The sequence below is a fragment of the Eimeria acervulina genome, genomic scaffold, assembly GCF_000499425.1.
Source record: "Eimeria acervulina Houghton genomic scaffold, Eah_scaff343, whole genome shotgun sequence".
NCBI lineage: Eukaryota > Apicomplexa > Conoidasida > Eucoccidiorida > Eimeriidae > Eimeria > Eimeria acervulina.
Genome location: NW_013549868.1, coordinates 18,121 through 34,482, shown reverse-complemented (window position 1 = coordinate 34,482; position 16,362 = coordinate 18,121). Strand labels below are relative to the sequence as shown.

Here is a 16,362-nt window from a genome sequence, read left to right as displayed (position 1 = left end):
ATCTGCCAGGAAGACAAGCATCACATGGTCCTGGTACTAGCAGTGAAAGCGCAATAAAGGCTCTGTTGACCGCTCGTCCCAAGAGGAGCAACAGCGCAGCAAAGGAGGCACTGCGCGGCCTTGACACTGAAAGTCACCCTTTCTATCGCACGCCTTCGACGGGTGGCCGGAAACCCAGGAGACCTGTTCTCCGAGATTTGTCTCTTCTAAGTAGTGATGGAACGAAACTACATGCACCAATTTTGCTCGATTTGCGCGAAAAGTTTACCAAGCCTGTACTAGACGAGTGGGACCTCGACTTCTTGCTCTCTCTGGCGGAACGTCTTGCTGCTAATATATATTACTTCGAGGAAACGGCTCTGCCCAAACTGCCCTGCAAACTCGTCGCGGTGCTGGGCAGGCGATATTTGCTCCTTGACGCCTTTGTAACCGTCCTAGGCGTACTTGGAGAGACGACGAGAGACGACTGGTGGAGATCACTTGTTGGAGGCATGCCAACTGATTTCAGGCTTCCGATTCCACGCAGAAGAATGACAGGACGGGATTTATTTACGCGCGACCTACTTCTAGACTTAGGGGATGCCATAGACAGTTTGAAGAGAGGCATGCGCCCTTGTAGCCTCGACACCGTCCATATTAAACAACGGCTGTTCTGCAGTGGGCTTGCTCCTCCAGCTTTTAAGTCGCCCACTTTCGATCCCTGGAGAGAAGATGACAAATTGTTTTGGAGTGGTCTTTCGACTCCCAAGCCACGGTAGAATATCTTTATTCTTCTTTGTTCCACGCTGAGGATTGTCACGAGAGGCATGAATGTGATTTGGAAACATTATTTAGTAGATAAGGGCTTTGCAAGGGTCGTTTCAAGGTTGTGCAGCGGCGCCCCAACATTGTAAGATCGCCGCAGTCCTCTAGTAGAAGTGCATCACTGCGTAGTCAGGTGCAGTCGCTTGGTTAATCCAAACTCAAGATCTGAACATAGGCATATTTTATTTTGTGTGACGTGAAACTGATGTTGGGGGCAAAGACACTGGTATCAATAAGGGCATGAATGTAGGTCCCAAAGGCCAGAGGAGGAAGCGTTAAGTACTCGTCGGTGCTCTTTTTAACTTTGTATGGTGATTACCGAAAGATGCACATTTTGTTTCTTATTCTTGCTCTGCGGTATTCGCTTATTGTATAAATTGTAGATGATGCCGGATGCATCTGCCTCCGCGGGTGTACCACAATGTGCAGGGCGTCTTGGTGAAAGTAAATTTTGCAGTTCGTCCAAGCCTTTGACGAATGCGCAGATGCTCATGATACTATGGTGTTTTCAATAAGCAAGAGGTAGTGCAGCAACGCGGTCCATCCAATATTCGATATTTGTGGAATCCCTTGGTTATGCGGTGGACAGGCGAGCGCATAGGCAATTGCCTTGAAGGCATGTTGAGTGCCTTTATGAATTTCCCCCTGCAAAGGTAACTGAACGAGGTTCTCTACACAATTGTTCTCGTTGTCACCATAGTGCGGAGCACTTGTGATAATGGCCAGCTAGAGAGCCTGTCTGTACAAGCATGCGCCTATAGTTCTTCTGCCAACGCATGTGGTGGCAGGGCTTTAGGACTATTCAGCGTGTACACGTAGCAACAAAACGTGGAGGTCTAGCATGAGTTTGCCCAGCCTGCACTGCGGTGGGCTCGTCGCTAACAGCCAGCTGGGCGCACTACTGCAGCATTGTGCTACTGGAAGCTCTGATGGCAGGCAGGAGAAGTAGCCCTTGCCTTTGGGCGCTTGAAGCAAACAAGCGGATGGAGTGATGTGAAGTTGCAGGTAGCTAATGCGTGACTCGAGGAGAAAATCCATTACCTAATACTGTTGAATGAAATTAGCACCTACATCGTGGTTCTGCGCAACTGATAATTGTTTAGACCTTACCTACCTACGCAGCAGTGAAAATATTTGTCTAGTGGGCGAAACGCGCACGTCGTCATTCACTGTTTTCAGTGCATGCGCTGCAGTTTGCGTTTTGCAGCTGAAACTCTGTGCGTCGCTTGTATCTGCGCCACAGCGATGCGCGCTAAAGCCTTCTTGGAAACAGAGCGGACTCGTTGTGACGGGGCTCCGCACTGTCTGAACGGCAGAGCTGCTGTGTTGATGCAGCACATTCGCAACGTTGCCTTAGCCGCGGGCTTACACTGCATGAAAGGTGGCACAAGAAGACTTCCGAGATACGTTTTGCGTGCTTGAACCAAACAAAAAGAACTGGCTGGCGCATAAGTCCGTACATGTATTCGTTAGCCGTTTTGATTCAAAGGCATATGACACTACAGAGGCCAATGCACAACAGAAGCACAGTTCATGAGTATAGGTTAGCGAAGCCTTTCAAGTCTTTGTGAGGGCATCAGGATGCATTTCTCCCTTTTTTGTTAGCTCAGTGCACAGTCTGGCATAGGGGAGGATTTGAAACGAAGAGCGCCTCTAATGCGGATAGAGGGGGAGAGAGGAAATGAGTTACTCCAAAGGGAGCCATTCGCCTGTGTGGAGTTGAAAGTCCAACAGTTTAATACCCCGTCGCTGTTTTGCACCTCTCTTGCTTGTTGTTTGACGGCAACTTTCCCTTTGTCTAGGCTTTATTCAACTGGGCCGTCATGCACAGAATTCCCAGCCAGCAGCGAGGCCATCCAAGCATGGGACTCGTTGAGGTAAAGTGAATGATGTTGCTCTCCTTCCCTTCTGGGCGACCTTTCATAGCTATGGAGTTCGGTGCATGGGGAAAAGACGTAATCAGGGGCTGCTGTGCCGGGGAGCCTGCAAGCCTATGCTTTTTCACTTTGCTGAGTGCAAGTTACAGGTGCAAGCCGCATAGGCATTCGCGGAAGTATTAACCCACATTGAACGCGGGCAAGCATGAGCATGTTCAGTTTTTAGCGTTTTCAGAATAAGCTCCACCACCTGGTAGTGGAAGTATGCGCTTCACCGCCCCACGGTGAAGCGCAGACAGAAGTAGGAACGCTTTTGTACTCTGGTAAACAGTATTGTGAAGCCACTGGCGGCATTCCATCTGTTTTGAAGAGCATCGAAGTCTCGTGGAACCTGCATGGGCAGCTGCCTACGCTACAAAGGCGAGTAGCTCAGAAACATATCTGACTGGCACCTATCGCACCGCAGCTAAACACTTTCTTGCCAGGCAAGCCTTCGCCTGAAGATACAGTCCAGGTTGCTTGTTCCCATCTGTCATTCCCTCTACTTGTGCGTTGTTGTTGCTGTCACGTGCCCCTAGGTTTGGGCCCTGCTCTTTAGGAGTCATACTTGGAGATTATTCCCATCTGCTGTTCTCTCTACTCAAAGGCCAAACGTTGCCCTTCAATGTCGCTGGGTGTAGGCCCTGCCCGTTTGGTTTTGGAGCCTTACTTGGAGCCTTTGCCACTGCACAGTACCAGGTCCAATTGCCTCTTCACCCATTTGGCGCACAAAAAGAAACTAAATGGGGCTAGTAGGTAGCCGGAACCAGCGCTTAGCACATTATTAACGCCCTCACTAGCGGCCAACGTACTACCAACACGAAACGTTGAAGCGGTGTTCCAATTGACCACTGGTGTGTGAATGCAGCCGTCGATTCTCCAGGCAACGACGAGCAGTGTGCCAATCCGCCCCACATACGTGCATTATTCCCCCTACAAGCACATTAAAATGCAGAAAGTTTCACATTCTTCATTTGCAGAGCAAGCACGCATTCAGGAAAAGGTGTCTAAGGGCCTCCGTTTAATTTGAGGGGGGTAGAGTTAGGCCAGGGTTTCCTGCCGCCTCCACATGCAAACTTGCATGCTTGGAAGTCAGAAGCCAACTGAAAGCATGATCAAGGGTGATCCAAATCATTTTAGAGGAGTTTGTTAAAAGAATGCACATCCTGAGCGACCTTCGCAATATTATAGAAACAAATGGGTTGACCGCCGATTGCAGACGATTCCAACGCAAGCTGCAGGTACACGGCATGATCAAGAGGACAGCTTCCACATGCTGTTCTTTCAAGTAATTTCAGTATTTCTGATTGTTGCTCACTTGAAATGTTGGACAAAGGCTAAGCAGCTGAAGCTCAACTTCGCAGACGTCCTGCCTAGTGCTCTGCAGCAAGCATAACCCACCGTGGAGGAGTGGAAACCGCCCTTCAGTGTGGCAGCAGCCTTTCCTGCTTGATAATTTGGCATTCGACATAAGGGAAGACTGGATTATCTAATTTCTAGGTGCAACTGGATGAAAGATTTCAAGATTTTGCACCAGTAGGCGCGACCACTCCGCACCGAGGGAGTCGATACGAAAGCTCGTGCTCTGTGGCGTCCCTTGCCGAGCACTTCTTTTCATTTGTGAATAGCTATAGTATTTTTGACGTTCATGCGTCGGTAAAGCATGCATTTCTAAGGCGGAGATATTTCAGGCTCTGGACGTGCTTTGCTCAGATTTTGCATGTAGAGCTGTGTCCGTTCGAAGAGCTGAGTAACAGAGTGCATTTTTGGCGTAATGACAGCCGGTTACATTCTCAAAGCAGAGGAGGGATGACGGAGAATCAATCATATTCGGTCACGGCGGTCCAGCCGTACAGGGAACCGCTACGTACATCTCATAACATTGCCGCAGATGCAACAGCGCCGAAGCGGTCTACGTATTGCCGGCATCGCCTGCGGGGTTATTCTTGCGGGCGTGTGTTCCTCTATTCATTGGCTTCTGCTGCTGCCATTGCTCTGTTAGTAACTCTTTGTAGCCTAGCTCAAATGAGGAGCCGTGGCCTTCACACTCGCCTTCGCCAGCTTTCGGTGAATGACGGAATTCATCATGAATCCGGTGTTTGCGGCAGTGAGCCGGGTGGGGAAACATCTGAAGAAATATCTGAGCAGTCTACTGATGGGATAACTGTCTCATTGTCTTCCGCGACTTCAACTACGCAGCGGCGCACTAGGGAAGAGCTGCAGGTGGGCACGCACCCGCCAGGTGCAGTCGCCGACAGTGCCCCCTCCATCGTGATCTCTAGTGCGCCCGCCGCGAATCCAGCGGTCTTTCCGATACCCGTGCTTTTTGGGCCTCTCCCGTCAACACAACCGCAGCTCGTAGTAGTTCAACAGCCCACTACTTTGTTGGTTCCCGGGAGTGCAGAGACACGCTCGTTTCTTGTGCTGTCCAATCCAATACAGACGCTGCTCGTCTTTGCCCAGCCTACACCTACCGCAACCTCCGTGCCTGCCAACACTGTTGAGACGTCTTTGCCTCATCCCCCGGCTGGCCCAGGTTCCGCCGAGCGTGAAGCGGCCGAAGCGTTGCTGCAGCTGTCCGCCGGTAGGGAGGCAGGGGAGCGGCCCGAGGAAGAGCATCAACCATCGACGTCTTCTCATGCATTGCAGAGCGTCGTCGTTACGCTAAGCCAAAACCCTTTCTCTGCAAGTGCGGGAGCTGGAGTAATAGGTGTCCAGTCTGGAGGCCTTGGGTATCCTGTGTCGGCAGAGGAGAGTTTTCTTTGCCAACATACATTTTGTCGTCTACCGCTGGTAAAAATTGGAAGAAATGTGAGACAGCTTCAACCATATGCTGCCTTATGTGTTGCTTATGCCACGGTACAGCCGCTCCGGCTGTTGAAGCAGGCGCGCAGCTTGCTTGCAAAGCCCATTATCACGGCCAAGGAACTGGAATCGCTAACATTTATTTCTGAGCAGTTATGCGCCTACATTGTGTATGACAAGTTTGACTTAAGCACTTTCCGCATTGTTCGCATTGCTGAGTTTTTGTGCTTGCGCTTTCTACTTATGGACGTTATCGTTTCGGTGCTTCAGCTTTTGGGTCAGCAGCCGGAAGGGCACTGGTGGGAGCAAGTTATCGATAAAGTTCCTCACACGTATCCGGGCCAGGACAAGCCGCTTCGGCAGTTGCGGGTAAAGCATTTCTTTTGGAAAATGCTTCTTCAGGATGTTAGTCGTGCTTTGCAAGTTTTAAAGGCAGGGAGACGGCCTTCTAACAGAGACTTAGTCAAGCTGAAGCGAATGATTTTCTGCTCGAAAATGGCTCCACGGAAGTTCAGATATGGAGCATTTGATGTGTGGAGACGTGATGATGAACGTTTTTGTTGAGCCAGGCAAAGGCCTACCTGAAGGTATATCAAAGTAGTTTCCCCGGTGCAGATATTGCGTTGGGCTGGCTAACACTACAACACTCCTCTTCAGGCGGCCTAGCACTTCGCAAGGGGTTATCAAGTGCATGGCAACGGGCTTCACGTTCACGTGTTAGAGGCCGGAGCTGTGCGTCTTGCAAAGAACTAAACGTCTTTTCAGGACCACATACGCGCCGCGTCGTACGAGCGATCGTGCGCTTTGAATATTGAGGGAACTTATAACCGCACAACCGATGGAGACTACCTGGGTTGGCTATTGCTACTGGGCCGCTTGATATATTTTTCGCGCTTGCACCGGCAGCGCAGCAGTGGGCAAGCCCCTGCTACAAGGACACCTTTTGTATTTTTGGCACTTGCAGCGGCAGCTTCGAATGGTTACTATGCTGTCCATACACATAGGGTGCTCACCGTCATCGTTCATTGTCCTGATGGTATTAAAGCAGAACTATTGCGAGGACAGCACATTTCGGCCCCATTATTGTAAGCAGACAGGGCCTAGCATTTCTTTTGGAATCTGGGGTGCGCGTCTTCGTTCGATTTGGTCTGAGAAGATTGCACTCATTTAGATAGAGAGACCTGATTTTCTATGGTGTTGGTGTGGAATCAAGTTCCTGCAGCAGCAGCGAGTGTTCTTGTAGCATCGCTCGTCTGCAGTTGGTACGTGTGCTTTTACTTGCGCACAGGTTGGCAATTGAGCTCCAACAAGTGTTAATCAATCGTCCACGGTAGTAGCTTGCGTTGATATCGATATTGCCATGCAACGGCAGTTCCAGCAACATGCATTGCAGCACCAGCACTGGGCACGTGTGCCGCTGTGAACAGGACACGTGGAAATTTGAGGCCAGTCGAGTTGCTTTTTGGAAACTCTTATTGATTTGCTATCTCTATTGCAGCTCAGGACGGTCATCTTCACAGGGCGACGTTGACCATTACATCAGCCCCAGCACACTAGGTTCACACGTAACTGAGTTCAACCACAGCTAAAAGGTAGAATTGCTGGCATCCTTCACCAAGGCGACTGCTTCACTAAGAGTAATGCGTATTTGCACAGCCAAGGCCTGAACGATTGATTAGTTGAACAAATTAATTCTATACTTTACAACTTCTTGGGGAAATAAGAGGCAAAAATACGGACGGAAGTCGACCGTTTCAATATAATTTATTGATAAGAGGGGATGAGGCTGCCGGACGGGCAGACGCGGCTGCAGGTTTAAGAAATAAAACACTGCTCTTTTGGGAATGCGTAGGCTCAAAAACAAAGTTTACCAATGAACAGTTAGCAAACCTCGGTGAAGGGCCAAAGCCTGCCATATTTAAACGCGAATAGTCGCTGTGCGAATGCGCGGTTTCGAGCCGCCACTCCGCCGCTGCGTACACCTGAAGCTTAGACAGCTCAGTCAACACCAGCAATGGTGTGCCCCATCCACGCACTAGAGCCTCCCAATGTTCATTATATCCAGTCTCGATTGACCTCCTTGAAATTTCGTTTTGTCGAGGACCAGTCTTTCGCCAGTGCTGCAGACGCCTTGAACATCTTACTCCCTTTTCTGCCCAAAGTGTAGCACCTTTACTTCACGCCATCCCTCTAAGACGTCCTTCGGCGTCTTAATTAATGCACTGAAACGTGACTTTGATCCGACTTGTCGTTGTTAGGGTTCAGTCGAGAGCTCACGTGTTTCGTGGTAGCTCACGGTTATCAGCTGTGCATGAAGTTTCACTTGCTTTAGTCTTGCTAGACTTCCTATCCTCAAAACTGCGTATTAGTAGTAACTCTTATAGCATGAAACGTTGTCACTATCGGCGAAGTTTCACGAAAGGGTGCATGGGCAATGCACCCTTTCGTGCGTGTCAGGCACCTCCGTCCATCAGCACTTCGAAAACTTGCCTGGAAATATTCTCATGCTTCAGCAGAACAGAAACACACCTGGAATTTGAGCCTGCAGAAAAATGCTAAAGATCAGAATCCCTTCAATTGCATGTGTTCACACTGTAGTAACTGCTGCAGTGTTGATGCTGCCGTCGCCCTGACCAATCTTGTCTTCTTCTAGGATAAATCTGAACTCTATACAGAGCCCCAGCTGAACGAAGTTGAGCCCGCGCTTCGCAGTGAGAGCCTTTGAAAAAACGCATGCTTGGAAGCAATGCAGCGGAAGAAGGGAACAGTGGATAATACTTCTGGCGGACGGCAAGGAAAACCCAGAGGCGCAGCTCCGCTGCACCTGGAAGGGTGGATGAAAAATACTTCACACACACTTCAGGTTGCAGGTAGCCAATCGGCGCTGCATTCATGTAAGCAAGTGTATATGGAAGCTGGTAGGTCTCCTGCGCTTGCCTTTGAGCACGCCGAATTCGCATACTTCACAGTACTGAATCATGAAATCTGAATAAAGTTATGGACAGATGATAAAAACTAAATAAACCGGCCAGAAATCCTTGATTATTCCCAACCTTCGACATCTTCGACTAGCATGCCCGTCGAGGCGGCATCTCACTGGATAAATTCACGTTCGGGATGCAGTTTTCAAATGCACTATCATAACTGCGAAATCCTTCCAGAGTCTACACCCAGGCATAAGGCTGCTTAAATAGACTGTGGTGGTTTTGATGCATACGGCACGAGTGGCCTGATGCTTTGCCTCATGTTGAGCATGTGAATCCAGCAGCAAAGGTACATCCTCTCGCCCGCCGCAGATAATTGTTGAACCGACCACTCCTCGCCCAAGCGGAAGGAGGAACCACAAATGTTCGCTTTGTGTTGCTCCTGTTCCTAAAGCAATTGTAGGCTTTCCCTCCAAGAATTAAAGGCGGGAGCAAGGAAACGCTGCGGGGAAAAGCTTGCAGTGAATAGAAGGCGGTGCAGTACCGCGGCCTCTCCTGCCGGCAGCCGACTCCCACGTTTAAGTGTTCCCAAGGCTCTCACCAAAGTGTTAAGGAGCATTCTGTTGTACCCCACATCCAATCTCCCACTAGGAAAGACAGGCAAATATGGGTAGGAGTGAGGAACCTCATTACAAAACCTGTCCCACCACTCTCCTTCAAGGCGATCCCCTAGAGCAAGTAGCGTCGCCACAACGGTTTCAAAAACTAAGTAGCGAACTCCCAGCGTTGCAGCAGCGCGTGAAGGCCGGCTGAGAGGGAGTGGACGCTTTTGGAAATACAGTGAGTGGCTCACCAATTGTTCTGCTGCATTCGCCAAAATCTTGGCTTGTAGTTCTGTAAGAACCGGTCTAGTAAGCAGCTCGTGCGCAGTGCACAATAATGGCACTGGGTCCAAAGGTGGTGTGCCATTCTGCAGAGCTTTGTAGCCATCAAAGTGTACAGGGTTTTCACTTAATACAGATGGCAGGTAAAGGAAAGGATTACGCCAGGCATGTTCACCCCCTGCCCCTGTTGAAGGTCCAGAAGATAAATTGCCTGCTGCCCCAGCTGCATCTCCAGCTGCAGTTCCAGCTGCAGTCCCAGTCTCAACTCCAGCAGCAGGTGTAACTACAGGCCTACGAGCTGCCGCATTAGGTCCATTTCTCATTGAAGCTACAATTAGCGAAGCCATACTCTCTCTAGTGCGACGCTCACGCACAGCCGGACGTCCAAGTACACGTTTAGGTGCGATTCTAGGGTGGCGTGGAGCTGCGCTGGGTTGGGATGCCAGGAAAGCAGCAATCGGGACAGCCATCCTTCGGGCACTCGCGCCTTCCGGGGTGGGCTCTGTCGAAGGTGGGCCAGTGCCTTCTACATACAACACTCTTCCCACTGCAGCACCGCCTACAGCGCCCAAATGAACTTTAACTTTCCCCCCTCCCTGAAGCTCCAACAGTGCAGCAACTCCCCCTAGGTCCCTGTCCGTCCAAGTTTTTCCCTTGACCTCTTTGGAGGGCATAGGTGGGGCAGTAGGACGCGGAGCCACCTGAGTTTGGTGTGCCATTGTTTCACCGGCACTTCCTCCCTCTTCACGAGAGCCCACTAGTATCTGTTGAGACCCGACGGAACCTGACGGCCCTTCCTCGAGGTGGGGTCTCTTTGCGGGTGGTTCTCCCTCGGCAGGCCCATCACCACCAGCAGCCAGCCAAGCTTCTTCGCCAGTTGAATTACTGTCACACGCGTTGGCCAATCCATGGTTGGGTGTCTGCTCATCTGATAGATAGCGAGCACGAGAATGAAATGCCTGCCTTCTCATCTGATTTCTGCTGCAGATGGATATTAGCAGCGCAACCGCCGCCATACACGCCACGGAAGCGAGGAACGCTAGACCAGAATAATGACCCCGTAGACGGTGGCGAAGGAGTTGTTGCGCCTTCCTTGTTGGAACTGAGGTAGGAATGGACGCTAACGGGGTCCCCATTGTGTCACCCTGCCCAACAACGGCGCCTGGGAAGGGCCCCCTCTCACGATCCTCTGGCATTGCCTGATGATACGACAAATTCGCGGTGGTGGTCAGGAGAGAAACCCTTCAGTTAGTTGTTTATCTATAGAAGTGAGCAATGCACGGTGAACTTTGGTACCTGTTAGCTTCCAAATCCTTCGTCACAGCGCACCAGCCCGGCTCCTGCGCCCCATTGATGTAAAAAAGCAGAAGATATGCCGAAATAAATCTGTGCAAACAATGGTAAACGCTCAAAGTGGGAATGCACGGGACAGACCTTTGGGGATCGTACAAGAAGTCTGCATCGATCAGCAACCACTGCATGAAGTCGTAAAAAACACGAGCAAACAATGAGTTCAAGCTGGCTGTTTATGACTTTAAAATGACCTTAACTTGCTTTTGTAGACGATGGAATGGAATGCAGAGCAGTACCCACACAACCCTCCAAAACCGCGTTCCTACAAACTACCCGGTTCCACCAGTTTCATTGACGCACCCGGCTTATATTATCTCCTGCCAACCAACTTTATCACACTCATTTCAATAAAAACCCTCGAAATACCAGAAAATTGACATTATCCCGCTATAGTCGAGCACGTGCAGTCGCCTATCAATAAAGCTGCAATCATTAGCGCCATGCACGCCAATCACCACTGCCCGAGAACCAGCGCCCACAGGCTGCACCATGGCACTGCAGCTGAACTATGTGAGTTGCATATCGAAAACAGATGATGCTGAGCGAGTTATCTTAAAACATTTCGTGGAAAGGAGCGTTCCCTATAGAAAAGTCGAAGAATTCTCCCAAGAGATGCCCGAGCACTGTGGGGCTACGCGCAGTGTGCAGGCACTGCAACAGTGCTCAAATTGGACCTCTACAGCTCTATCCGGCACGGAGGGAGCACACAATATATTATTAAAAATATATCAAGGCGAACTGCATAGAAAATAAGGCAATTAGGCAATGAGTGCAGTGCATCTTCCCAGGATCGAAGGCTCCCCGTGCGTGGAGCTCGCACATGTGTTTGTGCGCATATGGGTTGGGAAAGGAAAAGGAAGTGTTTAACAGCTGTCTACCGCATAGGCACCCGCCACAGAAGAGGGGTGTTTTATGGTTGCATATGGAGCTGCGTCTCAGTGGGAGTTGCAGCAAGCAGCGCTGCAACTTGTGTTCATCCGTCCCTCCTCCGCGCCAACCACAGGATCTCGTTCCACTGCGCTCATGATAGAAGCAAGCTTTATCCAGTGATCGTTGTAAGCTGTACTAGAGTCGACATGCTCAATATGATAAGAATGCTTACAGTGCTGCTTGCCGGCACTCGACTATCCAGCGAACAGGCGTCTCTGCGGAGTTATGATTGGTTTGAACAGTGAAATACTTGCTATATAGTAATGCTAATGCTTCGTCACTCTCCCAAGCCCCCCATTCTGCCCATATGAGAACGTCTAGAGTTGTCTAGTATACCGTGTACTTTTTTCTCCCCTGTGAAGCGTTCTGAGTAGCAATCGATTATTTGGTATTTTTCCCGGCATTCGTTGTGAGAGCATCACTCTCATCACTGTTTTACTGGCATCGGCTGTGAGTAAGAAAGGTATGTCGAACTCAGGAACCAATAATATCTGATGAGGTTCCTGAGGGCTTCTTCGATCTCTCTCCAAGTACACTGTGCATTCTTTCTCATAGAAACACCTATCCCAAGGGACTTCATCTACGCCGATTCGACTCCCACTGAAGAGACACGACATCAAATGGAGCAAATATCTTGCAGAATAAAGGGGAACACATATGTACCTTTACGAAGCACTGCTACTTGCGCAGCAGTAGCTGCAGTAGCTGCCCCAGTTTCTCCTTCACATTCCGGCAGAACACAAGACCGTACTCCTTGCATGAAACTATCCAGCTCTCATTAATTGGGCCCAAAATATACGTCTCATCCTGTGGCAGTAGTTTGGCAAGTGCATTCACTTGCCAAATTTGCGCGCAGATGCAGCCGTTGCCAGTGCGGGGGTGAAAGGCTCGTTAGCATATCTTGGAACCTGCAAAGACGCGTCAATGAACTCAAATAATGTAGTGACTGCTGGGCAGTGCAAGGGATCAAGTACTTCATCGATTCGGAGCATCGGAAAATGCCCTCACTGTGATTTATTGCCAGGCTTGAAATCCACGTATTCGCGCGACTTGTCGTCGCTTGCCCTCCCAAGCACCAGATTATGACGGACAGCTCCAGTTGACGGTTGTGTTGCACCTTATTGTGGGAATACTGGATGCGCTACGGAAGGAAAGTTTCCCTGTTTGGAAATAGCCACCGCTGTTGTGACTTTCCTCCTAACAGACGGTTTCAATAGCCTCTATGTTCTTCCGGTGCACTCCGAAGACGAATATAACTTCCACAAAAAAAATGCTTATATTGCCTCCTCATCGCTGTGCCTGTCTCATCTAAATGGCTGGCGAAAGCAAATGGACTTTGAATGAGTGCGTTCAACTGGATGAGCGGCGGATACTGCGCTCCTTCGAATGCAACGCAGAGCCCAGCCCTTGGCCACCCTTTCCCCAGCTAGGACGGCTCGACTACCCCTCTGGACCTTTATCCAGGCTTGACGAGATGTTTGCAGGTGAATCTCGCGACGATCTTCCATCAGGCTTTCGCCTGACTTCAGCCCACTCACGCCTACTCCACCATATTTCGGGTCCCATCCGATGTGCTGCAGTTCACGCCTCTCTGAGTTCGTGTTGGGACAGTAATATATGCGAAGGAATAGAACATGACACCGTACTACTTTTTTATTTACTAAAGAACTTGTGTAGGATGAGCTTTAGCTGCTGGGGACTGTAGCGAGCAACGCTATCAGTTACCGCTACATTTGATTCTACAAGGAGGTGATACCTAGGGGTACATTGGTTTGCCCAGTCTCCGCGACTACGCTACGCAGATGGCAGATAGGATATATGAATTGGCAGAAATACAGACACTGCGAGGTTAACACACAAATAGATCAGATTAACATGATACATGACTTCTATGTTTGACCATGCACCAGCGGTATTCTAATTTTCGGTTTCATCCGTGTTGCGGCACGCAACAGCCGCCACCGGAGGTACAGCGAGCAGGCATGTTTCAGGGGGAGAGTTCTTAGTTGTATTGAGTACGACAGAGCTATCAGCGGGCCAGCAACCCACTAGATACTCAATGCAGATATTAACAAGAGAAAATTTCATATGCATGCACTGGTTTGAATGAGAGGAAATGCAATAAACCTTCCGTCTCTAGTACTAGCCGAAGCCTTGCGGTCTCCTCATAATAGTTACTGATGTGCTATGATTGGAAGTTAAGGCCGTTTTCAGCTCTGAAAGCATTTTTGCAGCTGCATTACAGCATGTCTTCATGCCTAGACCCGTTTCTCAGAGTACCAAAATTCCGCATGCCTCAAATGGCTGCTGGCTCTGCTGTAGTGCCGTGCCACACTCTATTGGTCCCATGCATGCCAGTTTAGTTGCCCACTCGATAAATACGCATTACACTGAGCGCAAAGCCCTTAAGATAGCCTTTAAATACAAAAGAACAGCCTCTATTTCGTACCCCGGGTCCAATCCTAAAGGGGAAGAGCAATAATAGTCCCCATGCTGACCGCTTGCGGGTCAAAACCAGTCTCGCAACCAGCCCCAGATCCTGTGCAGCTGCCCGGCACTATTGGCCCGGTATCCTTATTTCCTGGATAATGTGGCTTGATTTATGTCTAATAATATTATACATCTGCTCTCCCTTCCGGATAGATCTCGAGAGGTTCCAATTTGAGTACCATTATAGTGCCTGCGCACTACAGGAACCCTCCAACGGACCCTCCAAAAGGTGTATTAGAGGCCGATCCTCCCCGAATTTTTCTAAACTGTCTGAATACAGTCAGCTGTCGCTATTCACGCATCTAGATGCTCAGGTGCAGATGCCGGGTTTTCTTACTGAAGAGCTACTGCGAAAGAGAAAAACGGCTAACGGGAATGGGCCGCCACGGTATCGGCTGCTCCGGAATCCATAGACAGCCAAAGCTGACCTGATGAATAGTTATCTCTTCACCGTTTCCACTCTTATTCCCTAATTCAAAGCGCTGATTTTACGAATCTTTTTGGTCTTCTTAGTTCCCGCACTGTGCATCTACTGCCCTCCACAACCCTTCAGCTCCTGAAGGGGGCAGTGTGTGGGCTCAGTGGAGTTGGACACGTCTCATGCGTTCGTTTTAAATACTTTCTGCCTAATAGTCGAATTGACAATTAGTGACGATCCTGCCTATGCTGTTGCACTGCTGTTGCTGCAGCAAGAACAGCATTGGAGCCCAGCCGCCTCCCGAGAGGAGTCCGCACGATATACCTGTCGTGAAGGATGTTGGCTCATTCGTTGATTCTCCTCCTTACACTCCTCCCTGCTGCAGCTAGTTCCCAGGGCTCTCTGGGAGGTGCAACGGCATCTTCAACACCCGGAGCATGCAGCGCAGGGGGCGACGGGAGCAGCAGCTGCCCTGTCGCTGCCCGAGATGAAGAACATCGCAGGACCCTGAGAGATATCGAGGCGTATGTGGCTTTGCTAGAGGGAAGACTGGAGGAGAGACTGGCGAAACACGAGCAACGGCAATGGGAGCAGCAACGCAATCTGTTTGTCCTGTTGGCCGTTAGCATTTGTCTTGCGGTGGTATTTATCGTGGCTCTTGCTGCATGCAAGGTGTACGTCCAGTCGCTGCAGAACCAAATACAATCCAGCTTACAAGCGGAGGAACTGCGAGGGCTACAGGATAGTCCTGTCGCAGGACGGCAGACGCCGTGTGGAGGTGGGGTTCCGCAGAAGCAACCGCTGCCTCGCGAACAGTCAAAGCTATCTTCAGTTGCAGTGGAAGAGCGCCATCAGGAGGATCGCTGGTGCAACAACTGGCGCAGCGAGGAGACCCATCCGACGGCTGCCAACGAGCTGGCCTTCGATGACGACTTGGGCGACGATCCCGGTCTCTGTCTGTACCCGTCTGGGGAGGATGTTGGTGAGTTACCTAGCTTCATCATCACGCTTCAAAGTTGTGGATGGAGTAAGCGCTCCAGCAGCATCAGCAGCATAGGTTGCCGCAGCGTCATTGATTCCAGGCGTTTATGTGAGGCAGTGTACAGTAAGTGTGCGGTGTGTGCAGCTGCAGCAGAAAAAGCGAGGACCGTCGAGGAAGTACGGGCAGCAACAGGGTTGTCGCCTGAGTTGCAGCAGCAGCAAGAACAGCTGGAGGCCCGCTGTTCCCGCCTTTTTGAGAGGCTGCACGAAATAACAGACGCCAGCAGGGCTTTTTGCAGCAGCAGCAGCGACTCGGAGGAAGAATTAGCAACAGACCCTGCGGGGGTCGATGAAGTGCAGGGGGAGAAAGCAGCAGCAGATGCACCACCAGAAGATAGTGTAACTCTGCACAAAGCAGGGAAGCCACAGAATGGGCGACAACGGAAGAAACGGCGGAATGCGGCTGACCCCTCGCGCCTAGAGGAGCAGCGGGAGCTGCTGCAGCAGCTGCAGCAGCTTTTCCATGAGATTGATGCGACATTCGTTAGGAACAAGCCGGCCCATGTTTCTGTCATGATTCGCTGCTGTAATGCACTTCTCCGGGCTGACGGTCTCGCAGTCCTCAAGGCTTGCGCAGACTGCGAGCCGCTACACAAGGAAGCACAGAGCATCATTGAAATTGTTGTGCCTTGCATTTGGGCTACCTAGCAAGTCTCGACGGGACAGTTACAAAACGGAAGAGGGGTTGTTCAGACGGCCGCCTTGCGCATTTACCCCGAGTGCATACATCCGGACAAATACAAATGCGAAAGAGGCAGCGCCGCAGTCAGCTGTTATTAAGGGCTCTGCACCGAATG

The 16,362-nt window shown here is 50.4% G+C and overlaps 4 protein-coding genes across 4 annotated transcripts in view; 3 read left to right on the top strand and 1 right to left on the bottom strand.

Moving 5' to 3' along the window:
• EAH_00034050 (hypothetical protein, conserved) overlaps positions 1–758 on the top strand; it is a gene marked incomplete at both ends in the record, with an annotated part of 1,816 nt that extends 1,058 nt beyond the window's left edge. The window contains 2 exons of the mRNA XM_013395839.1: positions 10–33; positions 273–758. Coding sequence (XP_013251293.1) covers positions 10–33; positions 273–758 — 510 coding nt within the window. The remainder of the gene's footprint in view (positions 1–9; positions 34–272) is intronic.
• A 3,987-nt stretch (positions 759–4,745) lies between these two features.
• Positions 4,746–6,089, top strand: EAH_00034040 (hypothetical protein, conserved; the record flags this gene model as incomplete). The annotated part of the gene is made up of 1 exon (XM_013395838.1): positions 4,746–6,089. The coding sequence occupies one exon, from the start codon at positions 4,746–4,748 to the stop codon at positions 6,087–6,089; it is 1,344 nt and encodes a 447-aa protein (XP_013251292.1).
• Positions 6,090–8,112: 2,023 nt separating this feature from the next.
• On the bottom strand, positions 8,113–11,177 carry EAH_00034030 (hypothetical protein, conserved; the record flags this gene model as incomplete). The annotated part of the gene is made up of 4 exons (XM_013395837.1): positions 8,113–8,244; positions 9,051–10,261; positions 10,622–10,719; positions 11,065–11,177. The coding sequence occupies 4 exons, from the start codon at positions 11,175–11,177 to the stop codon at positions 8,113–8,115; spliced, it is 1,554 nt and encodes a 517-aa protein (XP_013251291.1).
• Positions 11,178–14,860: 3,683 nt separating this feature from the next.
• Positions 14,861–16,213, top strand: EAH_00034020 (hypothetical protein, conserved; the record flags this gene model as incomplete). The annotated part of the gene is made up of 1 exon (XM_013395836.1): positions 14,861–16,213. One exon carries the CDS (start codon positions 14,861–14,863, stop codon positions 16,211–16,213), a length of 1,353 nt encoding a protein of 450 aa, XP_013251290.1.
• Between the last annotated feature and the right edge of the window lie 149 nt (positions 16,214–16,362).